We start from the raw sequence: 26,597 nt of genomic DNA on the forward strand, positions 1-26,597 counted from the left end.
TAACTGCAAGCCAAACAAACTTGCCATACCAATTTATCATTCTGGTACAACACTAGATGAACCAATTAAACTTGTGTCTGTTATTTGGCATCAGTGATCTTTAATGTGTTTGCACTGACGTCATTCAAAAGGCAAGCTAAATCATTAACTAAAAGATAAAGCACAACAAGAAACTGGATAGAGTTGAATCAATTTTGAGGCAGTATGCCCTTTCTAATCCCCTAGAGTCATTTCTGTTTGTTTTTGAGACCATTTATTAGCCTAACCTATGTATGTATATTATATATTGTCACCGGATAGTTTCTCATAAGGTACAGGAAACGACAAGCTGAGAACTGTCTTAGGACCATAAAATAATTCAGTACCATGAGTGGAAGACTATTACAGTTCCTAAGAGACTTGTAATACCTTTCAGCTGATGTCATTAAAACTTTTAAGACCCTTTTATTGATGTTACTTGAAAGGTGTATTAAATCAATGACTGTTAAGATACTAAAATGTAGTAGATGAAAATAGTAAGAGAACTATGTATAGTAACAAAAACCACAGGAGGAACAAACATACGAGTCTGTTCACAAATCCTCAGTCCCCACAATCCTTTGAAAGTCTAAGCTAGACAGTTTTTCCTGGGGGCAGTGGGGAAAAGAAAAATCTAAGCAGGTCTACTTTAACAGATTTTTTTAAAAATCACAACTTTCAGATTTGTACATGAAGTTCAGAAAAAAAAAAAATGAATAGTCTAGCAATATAATGTTATCCATCTTCCAGACTATTTCTGGAAGACTCACACGTAGAACTTCCTGGCCCTTTCTTGTAGGAAGGATTGTGTGTATTGATCATCCCATGGAGCATATGGTGTGATGTTCCCATACTAGAGAAAGAAAAAGAGAGACACAAGACAATGAGCAAATGTGTAGCAGGAACTGTATAGTAGGCAAACAGTACAGATCACCAAACCTACCTATAATGGCCTCGCTTTCTTCTACATCTTTGATCATAGCTAGAATTTCAAAGTGGAGTATATAGGTACTTGTGATTCCAGAATGATCAATGGACATCTAGAAATACAGTAAACTGCACAGGAATAGGGATGATGTAGAGGGCACTGCAAGTCACCCAAAGCACCTAAAAATGTGTTTTTCTTTCCCATTCTGTCATGTATATTGATTCAATGGCAATAGATACATGAACATAGAGAAGCCCTATCCACCTCTTCATACAGACTAAATTGAAGAACATATTTTATAAAAATACTTCACATTAGATTTTGCAACTGTTTAGATAACCTCTAGAAGTATTCTGCAGATATTTATAGGGTTTTTTTAACGCATAAAGTAACTCTCTGAATTTAACATACCTCCTTCAATTTAAGAGTGACTAAAAATGCAGTGCACAGGGACATTTAGTTCATTAGTAGTTTTCTACAAGACATAGTTACTCTCTTTTTCTAGTGAGAAGTGTGGAAAGTGTGCATTCTTACAGTGTACCAGGAATAAAAAAGAAGTCATAGAACTGAGTTCACAAAACAATTCAGCACTGTTTTATAGTCTTAATCCCATATTACTCTATCTTTCTTACTTAAAAAGCCAGTGGAGCTGCCCTAGGAATTATCTTGACATCTTCTGTTTGTTTTACACAAATAGATCAGCAAAAGCAGAAGGGGCAAAGAGGGAGTGAGGGGCACACCAGAAAGGGAAGCAAAGCCATTGGCACAACAAGGGCCAGCTACTCCCTAAAGGGCCAGGGAGCAAAGGGAAACCCCAGGGCTAGCAAAGCAGGGACCTTTCTTGCCAGGATTCACCTGGTGGTACCTGAGCACAGTAGTCCAGGGGAGAGCACTAGGATCCCCCAAGAATCCAGGTCATCAGGTAAACTCACAGTGATGAGCAGGGCTTAAGCCAGAACAGAACACCAGTTTGCAGACCTAGATTATCAACACTCATAGCCAGATCATAGCTGCAGCCAAACTGGAAACCAGTATCCCATAGCATCTCTAAAAGAAGAAGTGATGGCCCTGGCTAAGCTTAAATAGAGCTCCAGGCCCTTGGGTGGGACAGGTGCAGGGGGGCTGCAGGTGGAGCTGGTCAGGTTTTTTAAGGCTTGGTAGTGGCCTCAGGGCCTAAGCAGCCAGAAGCACAAAAGAATTGTCAAGGAGCAGTAAGTGCAGGATGTTCTATAACAGGACTAGAGCAGAGAGTGACCACAAGTTAGGCAGATCACTATGTACCTGCCCAAGGCAAGCACACCTGTGTGCAGCTAAGAATCCGCCTAGCTAGACAAACCTATTGCAATGAAGTAGATCAAACATCCAGCTGAAAAGCAGAGTCAGTAGGTTAGGCTTGGTGACAGGAACCAGTATCAGTGCCAGTCCAGCAGCCACTAGAAAAGTCTATACTATCAAGGCAGGTGTAAGGCCAAACAAGGATATCAAGTCTGTGATGAGGGTCATGATATGGCTGGGTACATGCATAACTGCAGTATCATGAAAGCAGATACTAGGGTGAGAATCTCTTGTTAACCACAGCTCTTGAGTGAAGGAGGGGAGATTCCCCTCTTGTGTGTTTTTTGGGTTTGGGTTGGTTTTTTTTGTTTGTTTGGTTTTTTGTTTGTTTGTTTTTTGTTTTTTGTTTGGTTTTTTTTTAGAGCTTGTTCTTGCTAGTCTGGACCTGGAGAAGAAGTTGCACCATGCCAAGGCACTGCCCCTGACCACAGAGAACTGAGCTAGGAGAGGGGAGCATTCTATGAGCCTGGATAAGAGGTAGTGGGAAATTAGGAGATGTGCTAGCCTTTCCTTAACTATCAGTGTTTCTCTCTGGATGAAGGAAATAATCTATTGTTGTCTACATGTTAAAAAGTAGTGGAAGTCTCAGAAATCTTTTCCCAAAGAATTCTGTGAAGGCAAGAAAGGGAAGAGAGATGACAACCTCTAGCAGAAATAGCAAGTGAGGGAAGTATAGCTAGTGTTTAGTGAAGGAAAGCAAGCAGGTAAAACATGCTATTGAAAAATGAATCCTCTCTCCTCAAGAAAAATTGCAATGGGGTGAATAGGCAAGAAATGGGAAGTCCAGATTGAGATTCATGGATAATCTGATGCTGAAGTTAAGGAATGGGAATTAAGAAGAGAAGAGATAACGGGATGCTGTGGGGGAAATGCCTGATGTCCAATCTGGAGGATTCAACAGGCCATTTCTTCTAGCTGGCTTGCTTCAGTGGCTAATAGAGATTTGCTTCTGCAGAAATCTGAATTTTGAAATTGGCAGCGTATCCTTGGCTTGTATATTTTTCTGGCTACAATGTCTGTTTATACAGTGAAGGTTTAGTGTGTAGTCAATTTTACTTCAGCTGTTCATTCCCAAATATTAGCTCTCCTAAGCATGTTCCCTTCTTACCTTGCTACTCTGGAAAAGAATATTTTATAGTCCTCAATATTAATTCATCTCTGTTGTGCTGTTTTTTCCTTGACTTCAAAGAAGAGACACCAAGCAGAACACCAAACTTTTTACACCATAAGTGAAGTAATAAATTATTTTGAAGAAAAATGGCACCAATAGTCTATAAAAATGAGCATTGTTATTACAGTACATCTTTCTATACATCTGAAAAGAAGGAAACCATTAAAAAAAAAAAAAGAGAGAGAGAGAAAGAAAGAAAGAAGAGCAGTTAAGGAAAAGAAAGTTTGAACTCGTGGAGATGGATAAATTCTGCTAAGAAGAAAACAAGAATGAGTGAGATTATTATGCAGGAATAAAAAGCAGCAAAAACAGTTTCAAGCAGAAGTCATTCCTATGAGCACCAGGAGCTGAAAATGATCTTATTCAAAATCAAGGAAAATGTGATAATGGGAAGGAATATGCAATGAGAATATGTTGACCAAAAGAGATTTTATTTTTTATTTGCATTAAGGTTGATATGCTGTCTTTTTAAGATAATAAAGTTTTACTCTGAATTTATTTTTTACTCTTCTTTCACCAAAATGTTGTCAAATAGTGTAAATCTTAGTTGCTTCTATTTTATTTCAGCAAAATGCTTTTAACTCTATGCTGCAGACCACTACAAGCTAGGAAAGTGAAAGCCAGGGCTGATATTCTATGTTTTACATATCCTGTAGGCAACCTAAATACTTAAGAGAATGCTTTGAGAGAATTGTCAGTTTTAATTTTGTATTGCATAGCTTCTGACAGTTTGTTAAATACATATATGAATTATTTAAAAAACACATATGTACATATTTAAAGAACAGTCTGTTTGTAGATCTTCAGCTCACTGTTTCAACACATTCCTGTACTATGTTCTTTAAGGCTTTTTGTAATATGGGATTTTCAGCTAAGAAAATAGTTTAGACCATTTATAATTTCTGAAATAATTACTATACAAGCCATCTTGGTCAATAAAAACAAAGACCAATTTTGGCATATTTTCCTTGATATGGCACCAGGCAGAACTCCAGGTTTTCATTTCTGTGAGTTCTTCCTCAACAGGAATGAGCGAGAACTGGGTGGGTTTTGTTGTTTTTGGTTTTTTTTTCTTTATTTCTCTCTTTAGATACTACATGTATATAAATATATATACATATATATATATAAGAGAACAGGAATTTAACTCTGTAATTTCTAAAACTATGTCACAAGATGGTTCTTAGTAGAGAAGTACTATGGTGGTTTTTTGTGGTTTGTTTTTTGTTTACTTATTGGGGTTTTTTTTAAAAAGGACACTAATTGTATTTTTAATACGTCAAAAGCAATTGCTAAAGTCATGGTGGATCCGGTTTTGATCAGTTACAATACTGAAGTAATTTCCAGAATTTTTACTGTTACAGATGACAGGAAAAGGTCTGTTTTATTTGCTCTTAAGACTTAGTTTAGAGTTATTTCTAGTAATTCCTGGGATTGTATGTTGGTTTTTAATGTTAGTTTATTAAAATTCTGGAACATTATCTTCTGTTTTCTGGTGAATTCAGGAATTTAAATTCTCCTTGAACCTACCTCCCTTCACTTGGGAAGGCCTCCTTGAGGCACTGGGCCAAAGGCTGATGCTGTTTACGCACATTTTCCTATTTGTGCTAGGTAAAACCTGAGGCTTCAGCCTTTCAGACACACCTGTGAGCTGGAGTTCCACCATTTCAGACCCCTCTGTCATAGCTGTGCACAGGCAATGATAAGTCCACAACCTCTGGACCCTCTTCTGTCACTTCAGAAAACCAAGAAGGGAAAAGCTGCAAGTCCTGACTGTTACCTGTGGTTCCTGGAGAGATTTCACTGGAGTCTTCTCAGGCATGCACCAGTATGGCATAAAGAAGAAGGGAAATGCCACTGGTCCCAACAAGCCATAAAAATAGAGTCCTAGGCCTTTGCTGGCTGACCCAGTGTGTGTGTGACTCAGCCCCAGTCTCCTCCGCATGTGGAAATTAGATAATCCCACCATAGCTTTAGTTAATTAGCAATGTGTTCATAGCAGAGGAGCAGTATGAGTAATTCTTTCCTTTGAAAGAGACCTTGATAGACCTTTCTGGGGGAGTTATGAGCAGAGATTTCAAGATTTTGCTTGATATTAACAGTAAGAGAAAATAAATATCACAGAGGCATCAGAAGCAGCACCAAAGGGAAAAAAATCTCCAATATATTATAAGGATGGTGAGGGGGGGAAAAAAAAAAAAAAGGCAAACCCTAAACTAATTGAAATAACAAAACTCAAAAGTGATTTGTAAAATGGAGCCTCTAGTTACCAAAATGCCTAATTCATTTGCCTTATTTGGATGCTCATAACATTAAAATATTATTTTCTCTAAAGTATCACAGTAGCAAACATTCAGATAGCCTAGGTAGATCACTTAAGTAAATTGCATTGGCTAGAGGAGTTGAATTTTGTTATTAACCATGGAAAAAGAAAAGGTAATTGAAAAGGTTTCTTGTGGTTTGGAAATGCCTTCCAAATATTCATTAAACATTTAAGCAACTAAATTTGCAGAATATGTTCCTGACATTGGCACTAGTTCTGTGGTATTTCTCTCATCAGATGGAGTACTGTGTGTTATGCAGAGTGCATTCATGCATAAACAATATCATTTTCATAAATTAAAACCTCCCCTGCAGAAGGAACATCTGTGCCTGCCTTTGAATAAAAGATGGTGGCATGTGAGTTGCCCCTCGACTGACTAAAAGAATCCTTATATTTAAGAACAAGGTGCATAACCAAAAGGCGAGCAAGCCTAGGTCAGCTTTTTCAATTTTATCTGAAAATTGTCATCCATTTCCCCACCTCAGGTTACCTAGGTTATATTTAGCTGTGTTGCCACTGACAGGGAAAGGTTAATCGGGTGCTTGAAAAGTTGCCTCTTGCTTTCTTCAGTTTCTGCCACAGTTTTGGAGTGCGGAGCTGCGGGCTCGACCACAGTGCAGGGAGATGCTGTAAAATGCATCAGCCGGCGTCGCAATTAATTTTCAGCCTGTTTTTAGCACAAAAGACTGGCAGAAACGGGTGCTGCACCACCAACACGGGTTTGCAACGCTTACGCGTTGGATTTCCGTAGCTATAAACACCTTTAAAATAGACGTCAAGAGCTTGATTTCTCTTGGGGGAAAAAAAAAAAAAAGAAAGAAAAAAAAAAGCGCTGTCATCCACAGGAGAGCTTGTTCACTTTCTGCTGTGTTTAAGTGAAATATTTCTGAAATACTTCTGCGTTGTGACAGACTTCGGATAAGATATTTCAGGGAGCCCCGTAAAACTAATTCTGAGAGTCGCAGGCAAAGACCTGTTGATAATCGTTCCTGGTCATTAGGGGAATTGCTCTCCCGCAGGTTGCGTCTCCGGGTTTATCAAGCCCCAGAATCACCAGTGGAGACTAAAGAAACACACATTTCGCATTTGGAAGGGGGTACAGCGAATCGACAGCACTGGGTCCTGGGCTGGTTTGCGGGAGAAGGAGCACCTGCTGCCAGGGAGGCCGGGCCGAAACGGCGTTTGCCCGGTGTGCCACTCGGCGCGGGGAGCCTCGCCGGTGCGGCGGGCCGAGGCGGGATGGGGTCCCCCCAGTGCTCCCGCTGTAGCCTGAGAGGGGAGACCCGCGGGTGGGCGGTAGCTGCTGGGCTGGACTGAGCCGGGCTGGACTGAGCCGGGCTGGGCTGAGCCGGGCTGGGCTGAGCTTACCCGGCCGCGGGCTACCGGAGCGGGAGCGGGCGCTCGGCACAGCCCAGCCCCGTAGCCGCAGCTCCCAGGCGAACCGCGTTTCTGCCCGTTTCCCTAATTCAAGAAATCAGCATTGCAAATGGCCAGTTCCGCTGTAAACAAACCAACAAAATTCGCCACCCCCCTCCTTTTCCCGCAGCCCCTCGAGATAAGTAAAGAATTCGTGTCTTTTTTAAGTCCGATTTTATTCTACAAATAATAAATGTTGCACCTTTCATGAGCTATCCGAATAAAACAATAATCCCATAGGAATTACTTACACTAAGAAAAAAAATAATAATCACATTTAAGGAGAAACGCAACATTCGACCAAATGTTCAATACTATGTTGTTGCCAAAGAATGGATGTTTTTCTAAAATCCCAGTGTGCATTACACCATAATATACAGGATTACAAACAAAATTACAGTACAGATTGATTCCAGTTGAACCAGCGTATACATTTCAAACAGCACTTATTCTGGACTGCATTGTACATGCAAGAGCTATTGTTCTAATTACGGATTAAATGGTTTGAATTTGTTTCAAGCTACCGTACTAATCGACTACAATAGGTATATAGCCCGACTTTAACAACCTGATTAGTTTTAGGTTCCGATTTATAAGATGAGCATATGACAACCACGGATTGTGTGAATATGTATAAAAATCATGCATTTATACCGCCTGGAAACATTAACATCTTCAAGTTCTCTTCAAAAAAAACCACGGAATGCCGAAGGGTTCAGAGACTAAAAAGAAACAGTGCAAATTGTATGTGATAGTCAAGCAGCTTTCGATTTAAAAAGGGTGTTGGCATTTGCTTATACTCTTTATATACAAGTTTGTGCAAGTAATGTGTTGAATTGATATGTTTTAATAGAAAATAAGTCTCTCGTTCTTATATCTTCTCGTGACCTAGGGGATCTGGTTCTTGTTGTAGGGGAGAAAGGAGAAAAAGAAAAGAAAACAACAAGAAAATAAAAAAGAAAAGAATACTTTCATGGGAAAGAAATTGCCCGGATTGTGCATTTTTTTTTTCTTCTTCAACTATTTGAAAGGAAAGAAGTGCTAAGGCAACATAACTTCTCTAAGCACTTTTCTGCTGGTTTAAATTAGTTAAATTATTTTGTATAAATTAGATATAATTCTACCTTTCCAATATGTATAAAAATTGATGAAGCTGCATGATTTAAAATAGGAAATTCACGTTATAAAAAGTCATTAAAAATTCTGTACAAAATCACAACAAAATAATTCAGCATGGGAAAGATAACAAGTAGTAAAACGTTGGTTGAAAAATATAGATCTCATATATATTTTGTAATTGGCCCATCGCTAGTTTAAAAATTGCATAGATCCTAATTATTGCTTGTGATTTTGTTATCCCGATCAGGTAATTGACGCGATCCCAATGCCCCTACCCCAAATTTACAGCGTCGCTCCGAGGAGCAGAAGCAAGACAGAAGGTGAGCGGGGGCGCGGGGGCCCCCGAAGGCAGCGGCGGGCCCCGCCGGGCTGCCCCTGTAAACAAGGCGCTGGCCGCCGGCGGGCGGCGGGGCTCGGCTCTGCCCCTCTCCTCTCGGCCCCTCCCGCGGGCGGAGGGCTCAGTCGTGGAAGATGGCGTTGAGCTGGGCGTTCAGGACCCGCTCGTGGTGGGGGTGGCCCTCGTAGGGCGCCAGGCCGTCGACCGGGATCTCGCAGCGGGAGGCGGCGGCCGGGAAGATGGCGGCGTGGGCGGGCGCGGCAGCCAGCGCGGCGGCGGCGGCAGCGGGGTAGTGCATGGTGAAGGCGTAGCTCTTGTCGAAGTCGGCGGCCGGCTCGTGCTTGAAGGAGAAGTTGCCGTTGACGCTGAGGGGCGGGCTGAGCGGCCCGTCGAAGGCGGGGCTGGCGCCCTCGGCCAGGCCGCTCTCGAAGAAGGGCTCGAGCGCGGCGCCGTAGGCGTGCGGCGGCTTGAGGTGGAAGAGGTGGGAGCTGTCCATGGTGCCGTAGGGCGGGCTGGGCAGCCCGGGAGACTGGTAGGGGTAGGGGTGGGCCGGGAAGGGGGCGCCGGCCGCCGCCACGTGGGGCGGCATCTCCTGGCTCTGCTCGGGAAGGAAAGTCCGTGGGTTGAGCTGCAGGCAGCCAGCCACCAGGTTGGTGGTGGGCTGCGACAGGCCCTTGCAGAGAGTCTGCACGAAGGAGACCAGGTCGGGGCTCTTACCCGAGCGCAGGATCTCGGAGAGCGCCCAGATGTAGTTTTTGGCCAGGCGCAGGGTCTCGATCTTGGAGAGCTTCTGCGTCTTGGAGTAGCAGGGCACCACCTTCCGCAGGTTGTCCAGGGCCGCGTTCAGGCCGTGCATGCGATTGCGCTCCCGGGCGTTGGCCTTCATGCGTCGCAGTTTGAACCGTTCCATGCGCGCCTTGGTCATCTTCTTCTTCTTGGGGCCCCGTCTCTTGGGCTTCTGGTCGTCGTCCTCTTCCTCCTCCTCTTCTTCCTCCTCTTCATCCAAGTCGTCCTCCTCGTCTTCCTCCTCGCCGTTCCGCAGTGAGTCCTCCTCGGCCTCGACGTGCAGACCCTCCAGGTCCTCCTCCTTCTTGTCCACCTCGTGGTCCTCGTCCTGGGAGCTGAGGCACTCGTCCGTCCAGGTCGGGGGCCCCTGGGGCTGGGGCTCGCCCATCAGCCCGCTCTCGCTGTACGACTTGGTCATGGTGGGCGCCTGCTCCGCGAAGACAGAAAAGAGCCGGATCAGCACCCGGACCAGCGGCCGTGGCCCCGCGCAGGAACCCGCGGGGAGAAGCCGCCCGCGCTCTCCTCCCAAGGGAAGCCCCGGCTTCCCCACGGTGCCAGAGCAAACTTTTAATTGTCTCCGCGGTCCTGCCTTATTATTAAATTGACATACGTTCAAATGCCATTATGTAACTCGCCGATATTAGCAGGGAATATTAAGCAGATTACGTGTGCGGGAGACAGCCCGAGCGGCACGACGCAAGCAGATCAAACGTTTTTTCTTTTTTTTTTTTTTTTAAAACCCCGATATTTGTAGAATCGCAGAGGGAGAAAGACGGGGAGGGGGAACACACAAGACAACCACGGGAACGAATGGTCACCCGTGACGCCTGTCCCCGTCACTCCTCCTTGCCGCCGCCTTGCGCGGGGCGCTCCCACCACTTCGATGGGCACCAGGCACCTGCTCCCCCGACCGACGCTGCTCATCCCCTCCCGGCGAAGCTTCCTCGGTCCCTCCTCCGCTCCCAGGATTGTCGCTGGGTGCCCGCGGCGAAGTGGCGAGCGGAGGCGCTCCGCGGCTCCCGCCCGCGGTAACAGGTGCGGGACCGGTCCCGGTTTTCCGTGTCCATCATCCCCGTCGCCGCAGACGGGCATCGTTCCCCGGCTCCCCGCGGGGGCCTTTCGTGATGTGTTGAGACCGTCCCTCAGTCCCACCGGGCACAGCGGGGAGGAACAATGCTGCCCGCCTAGTAGGGCCCAGAGTGTGGGGTGCCGCGGCGGAGGAGAGGGAACTGGAAGTTAGGAGATGCATAGGTGGAAGCACATATATGATAAGTATGTGTATAGACGTACTCACACATATTTATATGTGTGCATGGACGCATATATACATTTATATACATATATGTATACACACATATATGTGTGTGTGTGTACGGATGGATACAGGTGTGTACTCATACGGCTGCCTGCACACAGCGGCAGGAGCGACCGCCGTTCCCACGACCGCAAGCGACAACATAAACCGAAGCTGCTCCGGTAGAGGCAGGTCCCTCCCGCCCCGACCCCGCAGACTCCTCTCCCACCCCGGTAGCCGTCGCCAACAACCCCTCTCCCGCGAAGGGCGGGAGGAACCCGGTTTCCCGTTACCTCCGTTGCTCAGCCTGTCCTGCGCGGTGACGGTCTCATAACCCCGGCGCAGCTCTCCGTCCGAGGGCGGCGCGTGTTTTTTTTTTTCCCGAGGTTGCGCAGCGCCGGGCTTCCCCGTTATATAGCGGGGCGGCGGATGCTCGGCGGGGGGCCGGCACCGGGACCTGGGCACGGCGGCGATCGCCACCGCCCAGCGCGCCTGCGCCCCGCCCCGCGCCCCGCCCCGCCCGGCGGCACGCGCCATATGGCCGCCCACGTCAGGCGCGGCCGTGTCCCTCCTTTCCACGTGACGCCCCTTATTTGTATGCGGCCGCGCGCCCGCCCGTTGGGCCGCCACGCCTTTTGTGGCCCGTCGGGCGCCGCCATCTGTCACCGGGCGGCCCCCCCGGGCGGCGGCGGAGGGCAGCTACCGCTCGTCTCTGCTCCTTTCCGCGCCTCTCCGCGCCCGCCCCGCCGCCGCCCGGGGAGGTGGCCTGCCCCGATCCGCGGACCCGCATTGTTCCCATTGTTCGGAGATGCGGCCTCTGCGGGCCCCGCCGCCCCTCCTTCGCAGCTCCTAACGGGCTCTTCTGACTCCCGGAGCTTCCCTGTCCCCGGCCTTCCCGTTCCCTCACCGCCACAGACAAAACGTCCCCTTCGTGGCTTTCCCCGGTTCTGGGGCAAACGGCGTCCCGGAGGCGCTGTGCCCCTCGCTGTGTCCTGCCGTCTGGAGCAAACGCTGTTTTTGCTTTCCTCGGGTTTTTGATGGAAATACCGGCCGTTACGTGGAGTTTGAAAGAAAGATGCTGAGCTATGGCTTCAAAGTCTTTAAACGCCTCGGTGGAGTTTGCAAACACCGCCAAATTTTAGAGATGTGCTTGATTTAACGAGGGATAACATGCATGATAACATGGGGAGCTTTGTTATCGGCATGCATTATCCGGAGATTTAATCAATGAAAAAAAACCGAAATAATTTATTTTCGCCTCATGCAGTTTTAATTGTGAAAACTCTAATTCCGCTCTGCGGAGACCGATTCGAAAGATATTTTTCCGGGACGGGTTATTTTTAAAATGTTTCTCTCCTGTTCGTGACCTACATAGCCCTGGGGCTGGCGGGGCGACAGGAGAGGACTCCGGGCGATGTTTGCCTTCTCGGTATAAAATACGAAGGACAAGCGGCTGCATTTTTGTTATTTTCAAGCTGGCCGGTTCTCCGTGCGAAGCGAGGGGCGGCAGTGCGGCGTGTGCCACCGGGCGGGATGAGCGGGGCTGGAGCGGGTCACCGGTGGCTGCGGCCCTTCCCTGGGGCATGACCAGCAGGGCAGCGCCGGTGCCGGCCCGCCTCCCGGCAGCCCTTGCCCACGGCGAGCCCCTTCTGTGCCCGCAGAGGTGCCCCCGAGGCAGGGGCCGGGAGGATGCCGGTGTCCCGGGAGGCTGGGCAGGGCGTCCCGCCGGGCCGGCCGCCCCCTCGGGAGCGCGACTCCGTTAACGGGGCGCTGCTGGGGCTGCCGCGCTGCTGAAGGGAAGGCGTTTTAGACCCAGGGAGGTTTGAACAGGTTTTGAGGGCGCGGGAGGGGGCTGGGGCTGGACCAGCCCTGTCTCGGCTACTGGAAAAACGTCACCCATGTTTGGATGGGACTGATTTGGGAATACACGCGGGAGTGCGGGACGCTGGGGAAACAACCGGCAAAAATACCCGGAGGAGGGCCCTGACTGAGAGCTCGATCCCGGGGAGCGGTGAGAGCTTTGGGATGCTCGTGTGCTTCTGCGTGTGTTCGGTACTATCAGCTTCCTCCAAAACAAAATAGTCAACAAATTGCCGGTAAACAGAAAAGTAGACAGATAAAACGGCAGGCAGTCGGACAGAGGGGTTTGGAGCCCGGCTCGGGGAGCTGGTTCCTCCCCAGGCGGCGCTGGGCGAGGGGACAGGCGAGGCCGTGGAGAAGCCGGCCCGGTAGGTACGGGGCACTCTGCGATGCGGCCCGTCGTGGCGGAGGACGGGCGCTGCCCTCCAGGGCTCTCTGCCGCGCCGGCTTCTTCCTTCCCGCTCCTCTCGCTGCTCCGACACCGCTTCTCCGACGGGATCTCACAGTCAGACGGCTCTGGCTTTCCCCCTTGGGCTGTTCCCTGGCTCCGCGGCTCCGGTTTCCCACCTTCCTTGCCTCTCCTCCCAGCCCCTTGATTTTATCGCTCCGAGCGTCTTTTTTTTTTTTTTTTTTTTCCCTCCCTGACCCACAGACTCCTCCTTCTCCATCTGGCTTCTAATTCGGCTTCTGCTTATTTTTCCTCCCGAATCCTCTCTTCTTTTTCTCTTTTTATTTCTCTCTTTTTTTTCTTTCAATTTTCTTTTTCCCTCTCCGCCCTGCCCCCCTCTCTCTCCCTGTCCCCCTCCCGCAGCGCGGCACGCGAACCGCACGCGTCCCAACAAAGCTGCGGCCCGGCCGCCCCCCGCCCTCGGCGCCCGCCTCATCTGCCGCCTCCCGGTCCGGGCGGGAGGGGAAGCCCGGGGGCTGCTGGGGCCCAGAGCGGCGAGTGGTGGAGGGGAAAGCAGCTCCTCTGCGAGTCGCCGCCGGGGCTGAGCCCCAGCCCAGCCGGGCAGGAGGAGGGTTCGTTAGGGAGCGGGGCGGGGAGCAGCGCTGTGGAAATGCTTTACAGTTGTCCGGAGCGAGAAATCCGCTCCCGAGGAAATCTCTTGGGTTTGCGGCATTATCTTAATTAAGATAATTGATTCATATTGCACCTGCGAGAGTGCGGGAAAAGGATGCCTCCTCAAATAGCTTAAAGCTATTGGAGAGAGGAAGCCGCGCTGATAATTTAGCGAGTGATTTACTGCCCGGGCAGCCCAGGCTGTTCGGGCTCTCTCCTTTCGATGTCCCGTTTCTCGCTCCCTCCCTCTCCAGTGTGGCACCCACACACGGCCTGAGGGTTATCTCTAATAAACCAAACCAAACAAAAAAAAGAGAGAAAGTGCCCCTAACGGCTCTCCCGCCGCCCCGGCCCCGCTCAGCACGGCCCCTCCATCCCACCGCACGCCTGGGGCCACTGCCGGCGCGGGGAGCCGGGCAGGGCTCGGGAAGGTCCCGCTCGGGTTTGCCGGGCCCGGGCCCATCGCGGGCGTCCGCCGCTCGTCCCTCTCCCAGCGCTGCGGCGAGAGGGGCCAGGAGGAGCGGGCAGCCACACCGCCCGCTGCCCGGGCCTCTCTGGCTGCCTCGGCTGAGAAATCACCGGCGAGAATAAGGCTTTAAAATTGCGCCCTGTTACCGGTTTGGCGCCGGGATGCGTCTGTATCGCACAATCTACTCTCCAGGATACGTGTACAGCTGGGGTCGAAATTCATACGAATGATTAAGGTGCCGTTTCTGCTCTTTTTCCCCTTAAGACTCAGTGTATTAATTGTATTGAGCCTTTCACCGTTAAATAAATACTGTTGTTGTTTTAATTCTATAAATGTAAACTTCTATTTAGTTAATGGAAAATACATCATCATCAAGGTTTAATTATCAGCTTTTTAAATGACTCTTTTAGTCAAGTGCACACAATTATGAAATCACAATAGATTTAAAATATAATTCAAATTGATTTAAAAAAATCAGACAAGTACGTACCATTAAAGCAAATGTCTAAATTATATTGGTAGGCCAGCTACTGCCTGAGCTAGAGTTTAAATAACATCAGCAGTCTTTGCTATCGGTGTCAAACCACCTCTGTTATTAGGAAAAAGGATTCTTATCAGACGGGATTTAGATGCTCTTATAACTGCAAAATCTAATTATTTTTGATCCAGGCGTTTACCCCCAGAGTCCTACCTTGTTTAAATAAAGTGTTTTCTTTCCTCTTGAACAAATGCATTTCCATTTGAATTAAATATTGATAATTTGACCTTTTAGTTCCTTTAACTAATCAAAAGGAAAAAAAATCCGAATGTAGATCCTAGTGCCTTGCCCTAGTGAGTCTTTCCGCTTGAATAGACACTGAGATTAAATGAGTCAAACTTCCTCTTTCATTGCACTCTCTTTGCACTAATTGCTTATGCAAAAATGCAGATTTGTATTAATTAGTAACTCCACTGATTAGTTCGGTGGTATTTTCACGTAATAAATCATGCTGCAGACACGATTTTTGGCACGTCCCCAGTAGTGGCTCAGGATGCAATAAGTTTTCCATATTAAATAAAATCTTAGACTAAATCTACCTTTTCGTTGCAGGTACACTGTGTACCACCTGCTGTATGCACCTGCTACGGGAAATTACCTTCTGTCCCTGGCAAGCCTCTTTCCTTTCCTTGATAATGCACTCCTCTTCACAGGGCGGAGGCTTTAAAATGGGAAGCATAAACCACAGAATCAAAGGAGAGAAATCTGATGTTATTTTTAACCCTTTCAAATAAATAATGATCACTTTTAAGGGGATAAAACCTATGTGAGATACATCAGCAGTAGATTTTTAAAATTTTCTTTCCTATGCCCAGTCACATGATCTCCTTTACAGCACCATTCACTGCGCACCCAAATTATAATGAATAAAACAAGTTTGGAGTGTTTGTTTGGTTTTTGTTTGTTTTGTTTGTTTCGTTTTGGTTTTGTTTTTTAACATTTCTTTCTCCTTCCTTGAGATGCACAGACTAAAGTCTGATAAGTGTGATACTCGGTAACTGGAGTTCACATCTCAGTCAGATACAAGGGCCTCCACAGCAACAGGACTCCACAGTATCCATAGTGGTGTCTGCATGGTACTGAAAACGTCCCCACTTGCTCACGTAATTAAACCACTATAAAAATCTCTCCAGAGCACACACAGACTACATGTCCAGTAGCTTAGATCTATGTATGAACAAGCTTTACCAATTCTTTCATAAATCACCCCAGATAATACCTTTTTACCTTTTTCCCTTGAGCAGAGTGGTCTACACTTCACTGCTTTTTCTCAAGCAAGTCAGCACGATATACCAGTATGTACGTAACACAACAAATAATGTCGACTAGTGCAGTACCTGGCAGAAAAAATAAGAGGGTCCAGTGGAACAAAAAAGTCGATGACACTGGTGTCATTTCCTCACAGGTGACACTTTGCGGGGCAGATCCTGAAAAACCTTTGTCTCGCTCATGCCAAGACTCCCTATCAGGGAAGCAGGATCGCTGCCACTGACATAATGTGCAGGATCCGGCCTTTGGCCCTCACGCTGAGCAGTGCAGTGGGGTGGAAGAGCAGCAAACACAGGTGCCAGCAGATTATCCAAAGCTTTGCTGAGATTAAAATCTTGTCTCAATATGAGTTATTGCATATTCTCTAAATAGAAATCTCCTTAGTGGAGGCTTTAAAAGGTCTGATTTTGTTTTCCTCTGAGATAAAATAATGGTTGAACCCCAGGCTATGCACATAATAGCTTATGTGTTCCTTCCCTATGGCCATGCAATCTGAATATTTTGCAGTTCCTAGCGAAGATATTGGTTCTGTTAGTGTTCCTTTCTTGAAGAGAGAAAGCAAAAGTCAAAACACTCTTTACAGGGTTATACAAAAAATTATCCTAATTAATTTCAGAACATGATTATTGTTTCAGCAGTATCCTGAAAACAAAAGAAGGAAGGTTAAATCAATGATCCACAGGGATGGAAAAAGAGATTCAAATAATCATTAAATCTTATTACATAATGCGGCTTTGTTTTTACCTCTTGGAGTGAGTTCACACCTGGATCTGTGCTTTAGGTGCTCCACAGTGAGCTGGACATGATGGAGAATTGTTTTCCCATCACAAGTACAGTATAACCTCTACAGCTGTAGAACAAAACTAGGCAACTGAAACTCTTGCCAAGAATTTTAAGTGTATATGGGGATATTCTTCACTATACACAGCACCACATTTTGAGTGCTTGCCTTCCTCTGCCATTCCTGTCATCGCTCCCAGTTTACTACTGTGATTGCCACTGGTGTTTCACAATAGTGTAGGAAATGCCCAAGTGCATGTGTCATCACATGTAACTGCTTTTCAGAGATGCTCCTGGGATGTTAACTATCCCAACTATAAGTATGCTTTCCCCTGCACTCCGTGGACATATGATGTACTCTTTCTCTGTGTCTCAATGTGGTGTCTCAACCTCTTACCCACAAAGGACAGGATAAGCATCAGATAGTACACTTTGTTTGCCTTCTTTGACTCCAGAGGCACACTTAAGAGGTGACATCTTGTTATCCAAAAAGCATCTTTGTTCTGCTCTCAGTTCATGCAGAGAGTGCAGTTTGCTTGCCCTGGGAGCAATCTTAACATCCACCTAAATGAGTTATGGAGATATTAAAGACCTAGGACTGAGACCACACAGAACATAGACATAAGTAGTCTGCATTCACACTCCAAGAACTCTCAAAGGCAAGTGTCCATTAGGATCAAAAGTATGGAATACAAAATATTTGAAGTTCTTGTGCAAAATTAACCTTCTGTGATGGACATTGACTTTAAGTAACTGTGGTACAAGGGTAGACAGGCTAGAAAAAAAACAGTAGATGAGGAATGATCTACACACTGTAGCCTGCCACATGCCCTTTCAAGGATAGCTGGCCTTAGTGGGGTTATGGGATGTGCAGTGACACAAAAGCTTATGATGTTCTGGCTGGAGTCATCTGGCAGGGAGAGGCCCTGAAACCAGAGCTTTAGCCCAAGGCTCTAGCAGAGAAAATTTCTGAGGTGCTGGGGGTGAAGCTGTGTGCTGTGATGTACACGCACTTATGTGTCCAGGTAGAGCTTTCATACTCATCTGTGCTGATTCTTGCCCAGGAAAACATTTCTCTTTGCTAGGCATCTTCTGAGCACAGAGGAAAGTACATCCTGAAAACCTGTAGCTCTCTCATCTGGCTCACTCCTTCTGTCAGACTTTTTTCCTCACTGCTGAACCTTTGCTTGGTTTATATGGATTTCCAAGAGAGGAGGAACATGCTGGTAAATCACTGTTTCCTCCACAACTGATCTTCAGTTACGTGCCACTATGATAAGATAAATAATTACTCATTTTGTGCCTCTTCACCCTTGTAAGAGGATAAGAGCATCTGACCCTTTGTTAGTCTATTGTCAGTTTACTAGAGTACCCACTTGTTTATGTTTACCTGTACAAAAACACATAAATAACCATTCTCTCCACTGTTTTGCAGAGCATGGTCACTGTTGAAAGTCGGTGTTAAACTTACCCTCCTGATGGGAGTGGAGAATTCTCATCTGATCACTCTTCAGGTGGCTTGCAGAGCTGTAATTCACAATATGAAATACAAAGCAAATCTATGATTTTTGCATTTCTGTACATTTATCCTGGCACTTCATGCTGTAATATTTGGCAGAATCTTTTTGACAACACAGAAAACCTCAAAACCAACAGCAGGGCAATGGAGAATGAGACCTAGCATCTTTTAAAATTGACAGGAAGCAGAAATATAGAGCATACCATTAAGATATATTTTTTAAAGGATCTATTTCAAACTATCAGCTGTAGTTCTCCTATATCCATGTCATCTCTGGGTAGAATGGTGTTCTGCAAAGCTATCAGGAAATAGACTGCGTATTCCTTCTGAAATGAATTTAAAGATTTATGTTGTCCATGTTGATTTTGATTTAGAGGGAGACATCTCCTTTTAAAAATAATCCCTCCAGAATTCAAAAGCCACTGTCAGCCTTTTTTTTTTTTTAAACTGCACATTCAAGAGTCACAATAGAAACAACCCTTGAAAAATTTGTATTTCTATAATAAATTATTATTGAAAGTATCAACCATAGACATAATTATAGACCCTTGGCAATTTCAGTTGGTGTCAGGCATGTAATCAAGTTCAAAGGTAATTTATGGTCCATTTGTTCTACTATATACCCACAAGAAGTTATAAGTTTCTTGGATCACCTTGATTTCAAATTGTCTGTTGAAATTTTAGGGCAGCTCATTCAACAGTTGATGTGAGCAAATGCATATGAGAGCTGTGACCTGGAAGCAGCGGTGCTGCCGAGCAGGTCTGGTCATCCATTGACAGCACTGCTGTATTCCCATCCTTTGACTGAGGGCTTCATGCTGAGAAAATGAGCCTGAATGTGATGATGTAGGTGCATACTTTATGCCAAGCATGTGAGGGATTACAGTAAGAACTAGTGTGATTACCTGCATATCTCCTAGCTCACAAGTCTACAAGACAGAAGCAGGGCATTATCTCATGAAGTTTTTGAAATAGATAAACACTTCAGTTTTGCTGCCTTTTCATGTGCAGTCAAACAAATGTAACAGCTTGCTGCTGCTCAAGGCAGGAGGGCTCATTCCCTCTGCCTCCTTTTCTATGTCTCTCTTTCCTTTGCCCTGGTTGGTGTAGTCTGCTCCATCTCCTGAACCAGATCTGCTGCATGTGACTCAGTTTAGAAAACTCCTTGTTACTGAACAGGTGACACTGGCTCATGGACAAACACCTTCACAAGTGCAGGATGAGGGGCAGGAATGCACAGCCAGGAGCAGAATGAAGATGAGGGAGAGAGGAAAAGGGAGTGGTAGGGCACCCTCACTCTTTCTGCTGCAAGGAAGTGCTGCATTGGGCCATCATTTCTGGAGGAACTGCATAGTTTTCCCCTCCTTGCTAAACCACCCAGGATGGACCTGTTGGAAACGTGATTAGCAGGCTAGATGAACCTTTGGTCTGGTCCAGTATGGGAACATTGTGTTATTATGTTTACATTATTCTGTCGTTCTTGTTTGTACCATTATAGGAATCTTGTTTTTACCATTGTAGGAATCAGCCAGCGACAGAAGGGAATTCCTGCCTGTCCCTGTTCAGATTCCTGAACAACTGATCCCTGAGATGTCTTCAGTGAGGCTAAAGTCTCCCTGGATGGCTGGCACCCATGTCATCCTACCCACTGTACTGTCCATCTGCAATGTGCTTCCTTCTTGCTCCAAGTTCACCCTCATGTGTTACCTGCAGTAGTTCAGTCTGAAGAACAGACAGCACAAGGCTGCTTAGAGCTACATTTTTGGTGTGAAGAGATGGCAGCTTTCATTCATCTGGGCAACAGCATTGTTTTAGTCAGAAACCAAACTAACAGACTCCATGGGGAAGAAAATATCCAGAGAGATACTGATGTTCTATCACACCAAGTTGGAGGGGGTCCTGTGAAAGGATTCACTAAGCATTATTTAGGAAGAAACATGCAAGAGTCAACATCATACTCAGAGAAGATGGTGTTCAGGATCCATCACAAGCAACACAGGACTTCTTGCACCTCTGCAGCTAACTCCTCCTCCCAAGCTGCAGCCAGTATGATCAATGTACAATCACTTTCAACCAGCAGAGGCTGTTTCCAACAACCTTACTGCTAGCATTTGATTACGAAATTTAGTATTTTCTATGAATCCTTTCTATAAACAGAAGGAATCCTTTTTTCTTTAAATGCCTAGAATTGCTAAATAAACCCTACATTAAACACAATGAACTTAAGCAAGGATTTTTTGTTTTGTTTCTTGTTGACTTCAAGAGAACACATCTTCATTTCTTTGCATTAAGACGGAAATAGGACATAATATTCTTGACTATGATGTGAGGTTGTTTACAGGGAACTGAAAATAAGTCTTCAATGAAATATAGGTATTAGAATGTGAGATTACATGAAAAAAAAATATATATTTGATCAAATGTTTTGCTTCATACTGGCAATAGAAAAGAAATGGAGCACCTGTGCAGAAGTTCACTTTGACTGTGGTGGAGAGATGAATGGCAATGAGGACAGAGTTGTGCAGATGAGTGGGAGGAGCGGAGGAGGCAATAAAACAAGGTAACTTAAAGCCATTTCTGTGCTCATTTAACTACTGCATTCCCTATCAACTTTCCAAATAAATTAGAGAAGATGAAGAATATTTCGCATTTATACCAGCTGCCAGTTGTTTTGAACAACTGAAGTGTGCAGAGATGTACCACTGTGCTCCACAGTCTGCAGGGGCCATTGAGGCGCCCAGCAGTGGCACCTGCATCTCCTGAAGGGGCTCCTGTGCTGGTGGTCCAGGACCGTGCTACCCATATGTGGGAGCAGGACTCTGTCTGTGAACACTCAGTTCTGCTCTGGAATTGCAGTAATATCTGAGCACAAGTTTCTCTTTCCATCTCCATCCTCAGCTCATCTCAGCACATATATCTTTGAAGATGGTACAGAGAGGCTGCCACAAAGTCAGTGAATAACGTGATTATAAAGCCCTCTTCTCAACTGCAAAAATTGTCTGTTTTCTCTGTCAGAAGATATGGGTATGTCATAAATAGAGAAAATATTTATTAGATGGTGACAATAAGCAAGCTAGCTCTCCTTAAAAATCTATTTTCACATTTGCATTTGTTTGAATGAAAATCTTTCTCACATATTCTAGACATGAAATAGCAATGTTACATGTGCTTTATGTGTCCATTTATTTACTTATAAGTAAATCAATATAGGTATGTAAGTATGTATTGAAGGGTAACAATGCATGGTACAAACAATAGAAATCATTTGCAGAAAAAAAGTCTGCCACTAGATCGTGTCATTCTGCTTTATAATTTTCCAGAAATAAATATCTATTTTGACACTTAATCTTCCCGCACTTATGTCAGCTTCAGTGCCATAGTCTTCCTGACGATCGTGCCTGCCAGAAGGTGGCACTGAATGAACCTGTCCTACAGATAGGTCCGAGAAAGAGGAAAATTCAAATTCACAAACTGCTTTTGAATTTTTGAAAATAAAAGAATTCAAAAGGTCAGCCAACCATCATACCTAGTGAATGCTGGCTTAATTTGCCTATTACCTACAAGCACATTGTCATTCTCTCAAGTAAGTCCTCTTCACAAGCTACAATGCTGTTGAGCTTTCAAATACAAAACCTTACAACCAAAAAGGGTTTTGCTGGGAATTACTATTTATAATTGCTGTTTCCTGACTGAGCAATCAAGTCGCTTCGCATAGACCTATACTTCTAACTGAAAAAAAGGCAATTCTGCATCTTCACATAGAAATACATTTTTAAAACTTTGGTAGAAAAGAAAATTAATTTTCTAGTGACATGAGCATTTTCACATAAGAACTGTATTGGTTTCAGTTTCCCTTGCTAAATTTCTCTTTCTTTCTCAGATAACTATCAACTGAAAATGGTATTTTCAGCATCATTCTTCTGCTGCTTTACTTCTGGTCGGAGCCCAGTTCTGCTATGGGCTGAAACGGCAGCGGCACGGCCAGGTTGTAGATCTACAGCTGTCAGCCCGGAGCGCTCCGTGCACCGCAACTAATTACTATAAAGGAATAAACCGGCATAAAGCAGACAGATTAGGATTTAGATAATTGCAGTATGTTTAAATGTGGGTTCCTGGCTGCTGGCTACGGCGCCTCGGGGGCGGGCGGGCGGCAGCTCCATCTCCCGGGCAGCGGGGAAGCCGCCGCCCCGAGGGAGAGCTCTGGGTTTAGAGGTGCCGCTTGGTCACTTCAAAGCTTGTTTCTCCCTGCCTGGGGACTGTCTCAGCCTGTCGCTGGCAGGGCAACACGGTGTGCCGCAGCTGAAGAACGTTACAGAAAATTCACTTATCTGGTTTGAGACGGGTTTAAACCTGGAAAACCGAGCACAAAGTAAGTTTGGAGAGTGTGGGGACAAGGGCATGTTTTCCACCTGCGTTTAACAACTTTCTCAGAGATAAACAGTGAACTAGCCCTGGTAACACTCTGTAAAATCTGAGGTTTCGTAACTCTAAAGGGAGGGTTGAGGTTAGGGTTAAGTTTAGGATCTGGGAAAATACGTGTTGGAGAAGCAGGTTTTCTGCTGGATTTTGCAAAGCCATGAGATCGGTACAGTCATATATGAATGCCTTGTTAAACGTGGAGGAGCCATAGGTGTTTAAGCTCTTGTAGGCTGACAGTTAACACTCATTTTAGGGTTTGGAAAAGATAATTTGATGGCATCTTTCCTGTTATACATGGAAATGCTACCTGAGCTAAAGGGAAGGTAGATTTTAACATATTTAGTGGTCTTATTTAAGCGACAGGATAGTTCAGGTCAAAATTAGGAAAATCAGATCCCAGTAGCAGTTTCCTGTGGCCCTCCAGGACAGTCATACAGAAAGGGATGTGAATGCCTCGATTCTTAACTCCCAGCCAAGTCTTGTGTTCCCTCTTACGGGGTTACAGTTACAGGTAGAATCCTACCTGTGACTGGACATGAAATACTGACAAGCACATTTCCCTCTCTGACCTGTAGGATATCCTGAAGCAAGTTCAAGGTTGAATTTGAATGTCTTACTCTTACTCTGCAGGAATTGTAGGTGATCTTGAGCTCTCTTGAAGACTAAGAGTCAGTGTAACACGAGGAGCTAGGAAAATAAGGTTTACAGACATATCTTTCCTGCTGTGTTCAGCAAAGTCACATGAGATAATTTGGGGAATGAATGTGAATGTCTTATTCTTAATTTTGGGGTAGGAATAGTGTTGCTATGCTCCTGTGAAGACTGCTGAAGAGTATGAGAGAACAAGGATAGCAGGGTCAGGTTTATGTTTGTGTTCTTGGAAGGTCTCCTCAAAGATGGGTAAGAACTGGTATGAAGTGAAGGCTTGACCCGGAAGTTTTGGATAGCTCTCTAGAAAGTTAGGGTTGGAGTTTGTTTTCTGGTAGCCATACAAGTAAATACCAAGCTGAAGTGAGGAGGAGCTAATGTGATATTCTTAATTTTGAGGTAGCTTAAGCAACACTTACCTGTTTAAGGGCTCATATTCAGTTATAGAGTGGAAAGCGATGCTACACATTTCAAAGCCCGCACAGGGCTAGTACTAATAGATGTGAATTCCTTGTACTTCAAAGCAGTTAGTAATTTCTGGGGTTTGGTTTTGGTTAAGGTTTGAAAATCTACAGAGGCAAGTTGTTTGCAGGTTACTTCAGACTTTCAGCAGATTATTAGATGAAACCCAATGTAGTTAACTTGGAGTTGGTAGTTACAGATTTAAAGAGTTTATATTTTTGGGCAGCAGGGGGTGCTTGGTCTACATGAGCATTTTAGTAGCCATTAGCAATTGAACAAGCTTGCTATGGCAAAACATTCTGTAGTGGGTGCTACATGCTGCCCATTTTTAACTGAGGGTCTTCAGCTGGACAAGTGATGTGATAGAATGAATTGGAAGGGATCCACAAGGATCACAGAGTCCAATTATAGGAGTTTGCCATGGGATTGTCATTTGTGCAAATCACCAGGCCAACTGGGATTATTCAGAGGAGGGACCATGTATGTGATTGCATTTTGAGAAAATCAGGATCATGAGAATCCTCCTGCCTAATACAGTCATTAAGGCAGCTGACACATCCATGCCTGAACTTGCCTCTGAAAAACAGGAGTGGGAATCTACATCCAGAAGACACACACAGAGATCAGCAGGTGCTGGTGATTTCCAGGCTCCTGTGTACATCCATGGGGGGAAGCCCCAAACAAAGTGCCAAGTACTGTGGTCTCCAGCGCATCTCTCCTGGCCACAGCATTCTGAGATGGGGCTTTGTCCTCAGTGCTCTCCTTTCCATGGTCATTAGCTCTGCTACCGTAATGTTTTCAGACTTGCCCAAGTGAACTGGAAGTCTAAATCCCATTTCTGAACATAATTAATTAGAAGCTCAAGGATGTGCTCCTGCAGCAGCTTGCTGCAGGGCAAGGCAGCCGGAGCAGCCCCAGCCATGTGCGGGCCGGGAAGCCATGGTGACACCACGCTCCCCCTTCTCCCAGCTCTGACAAGAGGAGATGCTCAGCAGGGCCGCACACAGTTACTGGCACTGACATAAACAGCAGAGAACGGCTGCAGCCATACAAGGCTAATTAGGATGTGAAACCCACAGAAATATAGCTAGTGCATGGGTTATGAGGGTTTCTTTGCTTTACCTGGATGTGTTGTGTCTCTCCATTGCTGCTGAAGGTTTTTGTCTCAGATCAACCAGCACAGCCTGCTCTGTAGGGTAGAAGGATACTTCTTTGGCTTGGCTTGTGCAGCATGTAAAAGCATCTGAAGATAAATGCTAACAGTCGGGGACTGAGAATCTCACATTGCCTAGAAATTAAAAAGAAAAAAAGCCACCAATCATTGTTCTTGCTTACTATACTCTGAAAAAAAAGGTGGTGATGTCATGGATATGCAGTTCCTGACAGTTGTTGCCAAGGCAAAAGCACATACCTAGCTCCATTGGAGCAGCTGGTAGGACCCAATGACAATGTCCCATCTTGTCTGATCCGTAGCCTTGAGGGGACATCCAGACCATGTGGCCAGAGGATGTGACTCTGGAAACCCAAGTGTAATGGCATCCCCTAATAAAAGAAACAAGGTGTGCCTACAGGGCTCTAACACACCTACTATAATATATCACACGAGAGAGGAGGATTTTCACTGAAATAGCCTCTGTCAGTGGTTGCTGCCTGTTGTGCCAACCCCTGTTAGGTGAAGCAAATCCTTACCCCTGCTGAAAGCTGCGACTCTTACAGACATTGCAGTGTACGACAGCTGCTGAGTAGTTGTGCGTGTGCTTATTGTCATGGGGGAGAAATTTAGGGTTCTGCTTACTGCAGAGCAATGTTTAGGTTTTTTAAAGAGGGGCGCGACTCTTGGTTTGGTGGCAGGTTCACTCTATTATTTACTGCAAGGGGGAAATATGCCAACCTGAATGCTGCTCTCCTTCTCTCCAGTTGCCTGTATCTGTCTTTCCTCCCTGATAACCATTCACTTTGGAGTCTGCGTCCTGGGGCACTGGAGGCAAACTTTCAGGCCAGACCAGTATGCATTGCGGTGCAAGCCACCAGGATTCTTCTTTCCCTGATAACTGTTTGCTCTGGAGTCTGTATTTTAGAACTCCAGCAGCAAACTTTCAGGTACCTGAAAACCGTATGCAGAGCAGACTTTCAGGAGACAAAATTCTTAGGAAAATAAAAAATTTAATGGAGTAGAACAGCAAAGGGCTGACTCAACCTGGGTACCTGTGCAGAGGTCTACCCAAGCACAGAAAACTACAAACTTTTGTGTCTTTACAGATCATCCACACCAAGATCCACTCCAATAGCAATATTTTACCACCAGGTCCTTTGCTCCCCATTGGACCCTTTTTCTCTGACTCCACGTTGGCCTTTGTTTTGTTCATTTGTAGACATCGGTTTTGGTCTATATCCTTGAACGTGCCATTTTGTCTGGATAAATCCTTTCTTCTCAGTGAAGTGCAAAATAGGCCCCATTTTGCAGATGTCTGTAATGTCTCTGCAATAGCTTTGGGTCATTGTTTTCCCAGTCAGTTCCATTTTTCCCAGCAAAATGTCAGCTAGACTTTTTCTTGCAGGCATTTAGTGTAGTCTGCAGTTGCTTTTGGTAAATATGAGCTTAAAATTTTAGCAAATCTAGTCTGCCAAGTAACATGAATCAAAGAGTATATTGAAATCATACAGCCTTATATCTCTAAATAATCAATTACATTCAGTATGCATCTACTTAAGTTAAATGACTAATGTTGAACTTGAATTGGGCTCATCCACTGACCTGTGAGTAGTAAAACCATTGCCACACAGCTCACTTATTTAGCAGGGAAAGCTCATCCAGGGCTCATCCAGGCTGTCATATTTGTAGAATG

The 26,597-nt window shown here is 45.6% G+C and overlaps 1 protein-coding gene across 1 annotated transcript; it reads right to left on the reverse strand.

Moving 5' to 3' along the window:
• Positions 1-7,348: 7,348 nt before the first annotated feature.
• NEUROD1 (neuronal differentiation 1) lies at positions 7,349-11,201 on the reverse strand. Its single transcript, XM_065841060.2, has 2 exons — positions 11,021-11,201; positions 7,349-9,860 (listed from the first exon to the last, which is right to left on the reverse strand). The coding sequence occupies exon 2, from the start codon at positions 9,849-9,851 to the stop codon at positions 8,769-8,771; it is 1,083 nt and encodes a 360-aa protein (XP_065697132.1). The 5' UTR covers positions 9,852-9,860; positions 11,021-11,201; the 3' UTR covers positions 7,349-8,768.
• Between the last annotated feature and the right edge of the window lie 15,396 nt (positions 11,202-26,597).

This window comes from Patagioenas fasciata, chromosome 7 (assembly GCF_037038585.1).
Source record: "Patagioenas fasciata isolate bPatFas1 chromosome 7, bPatFas1.hap1, whole genome shotgun sequence".
NCBI lineage: Eukaryota > Metazoa > Chordata > Aves > Columbiformes > Columbidae > Patagioenas > Patagioenas fasciata.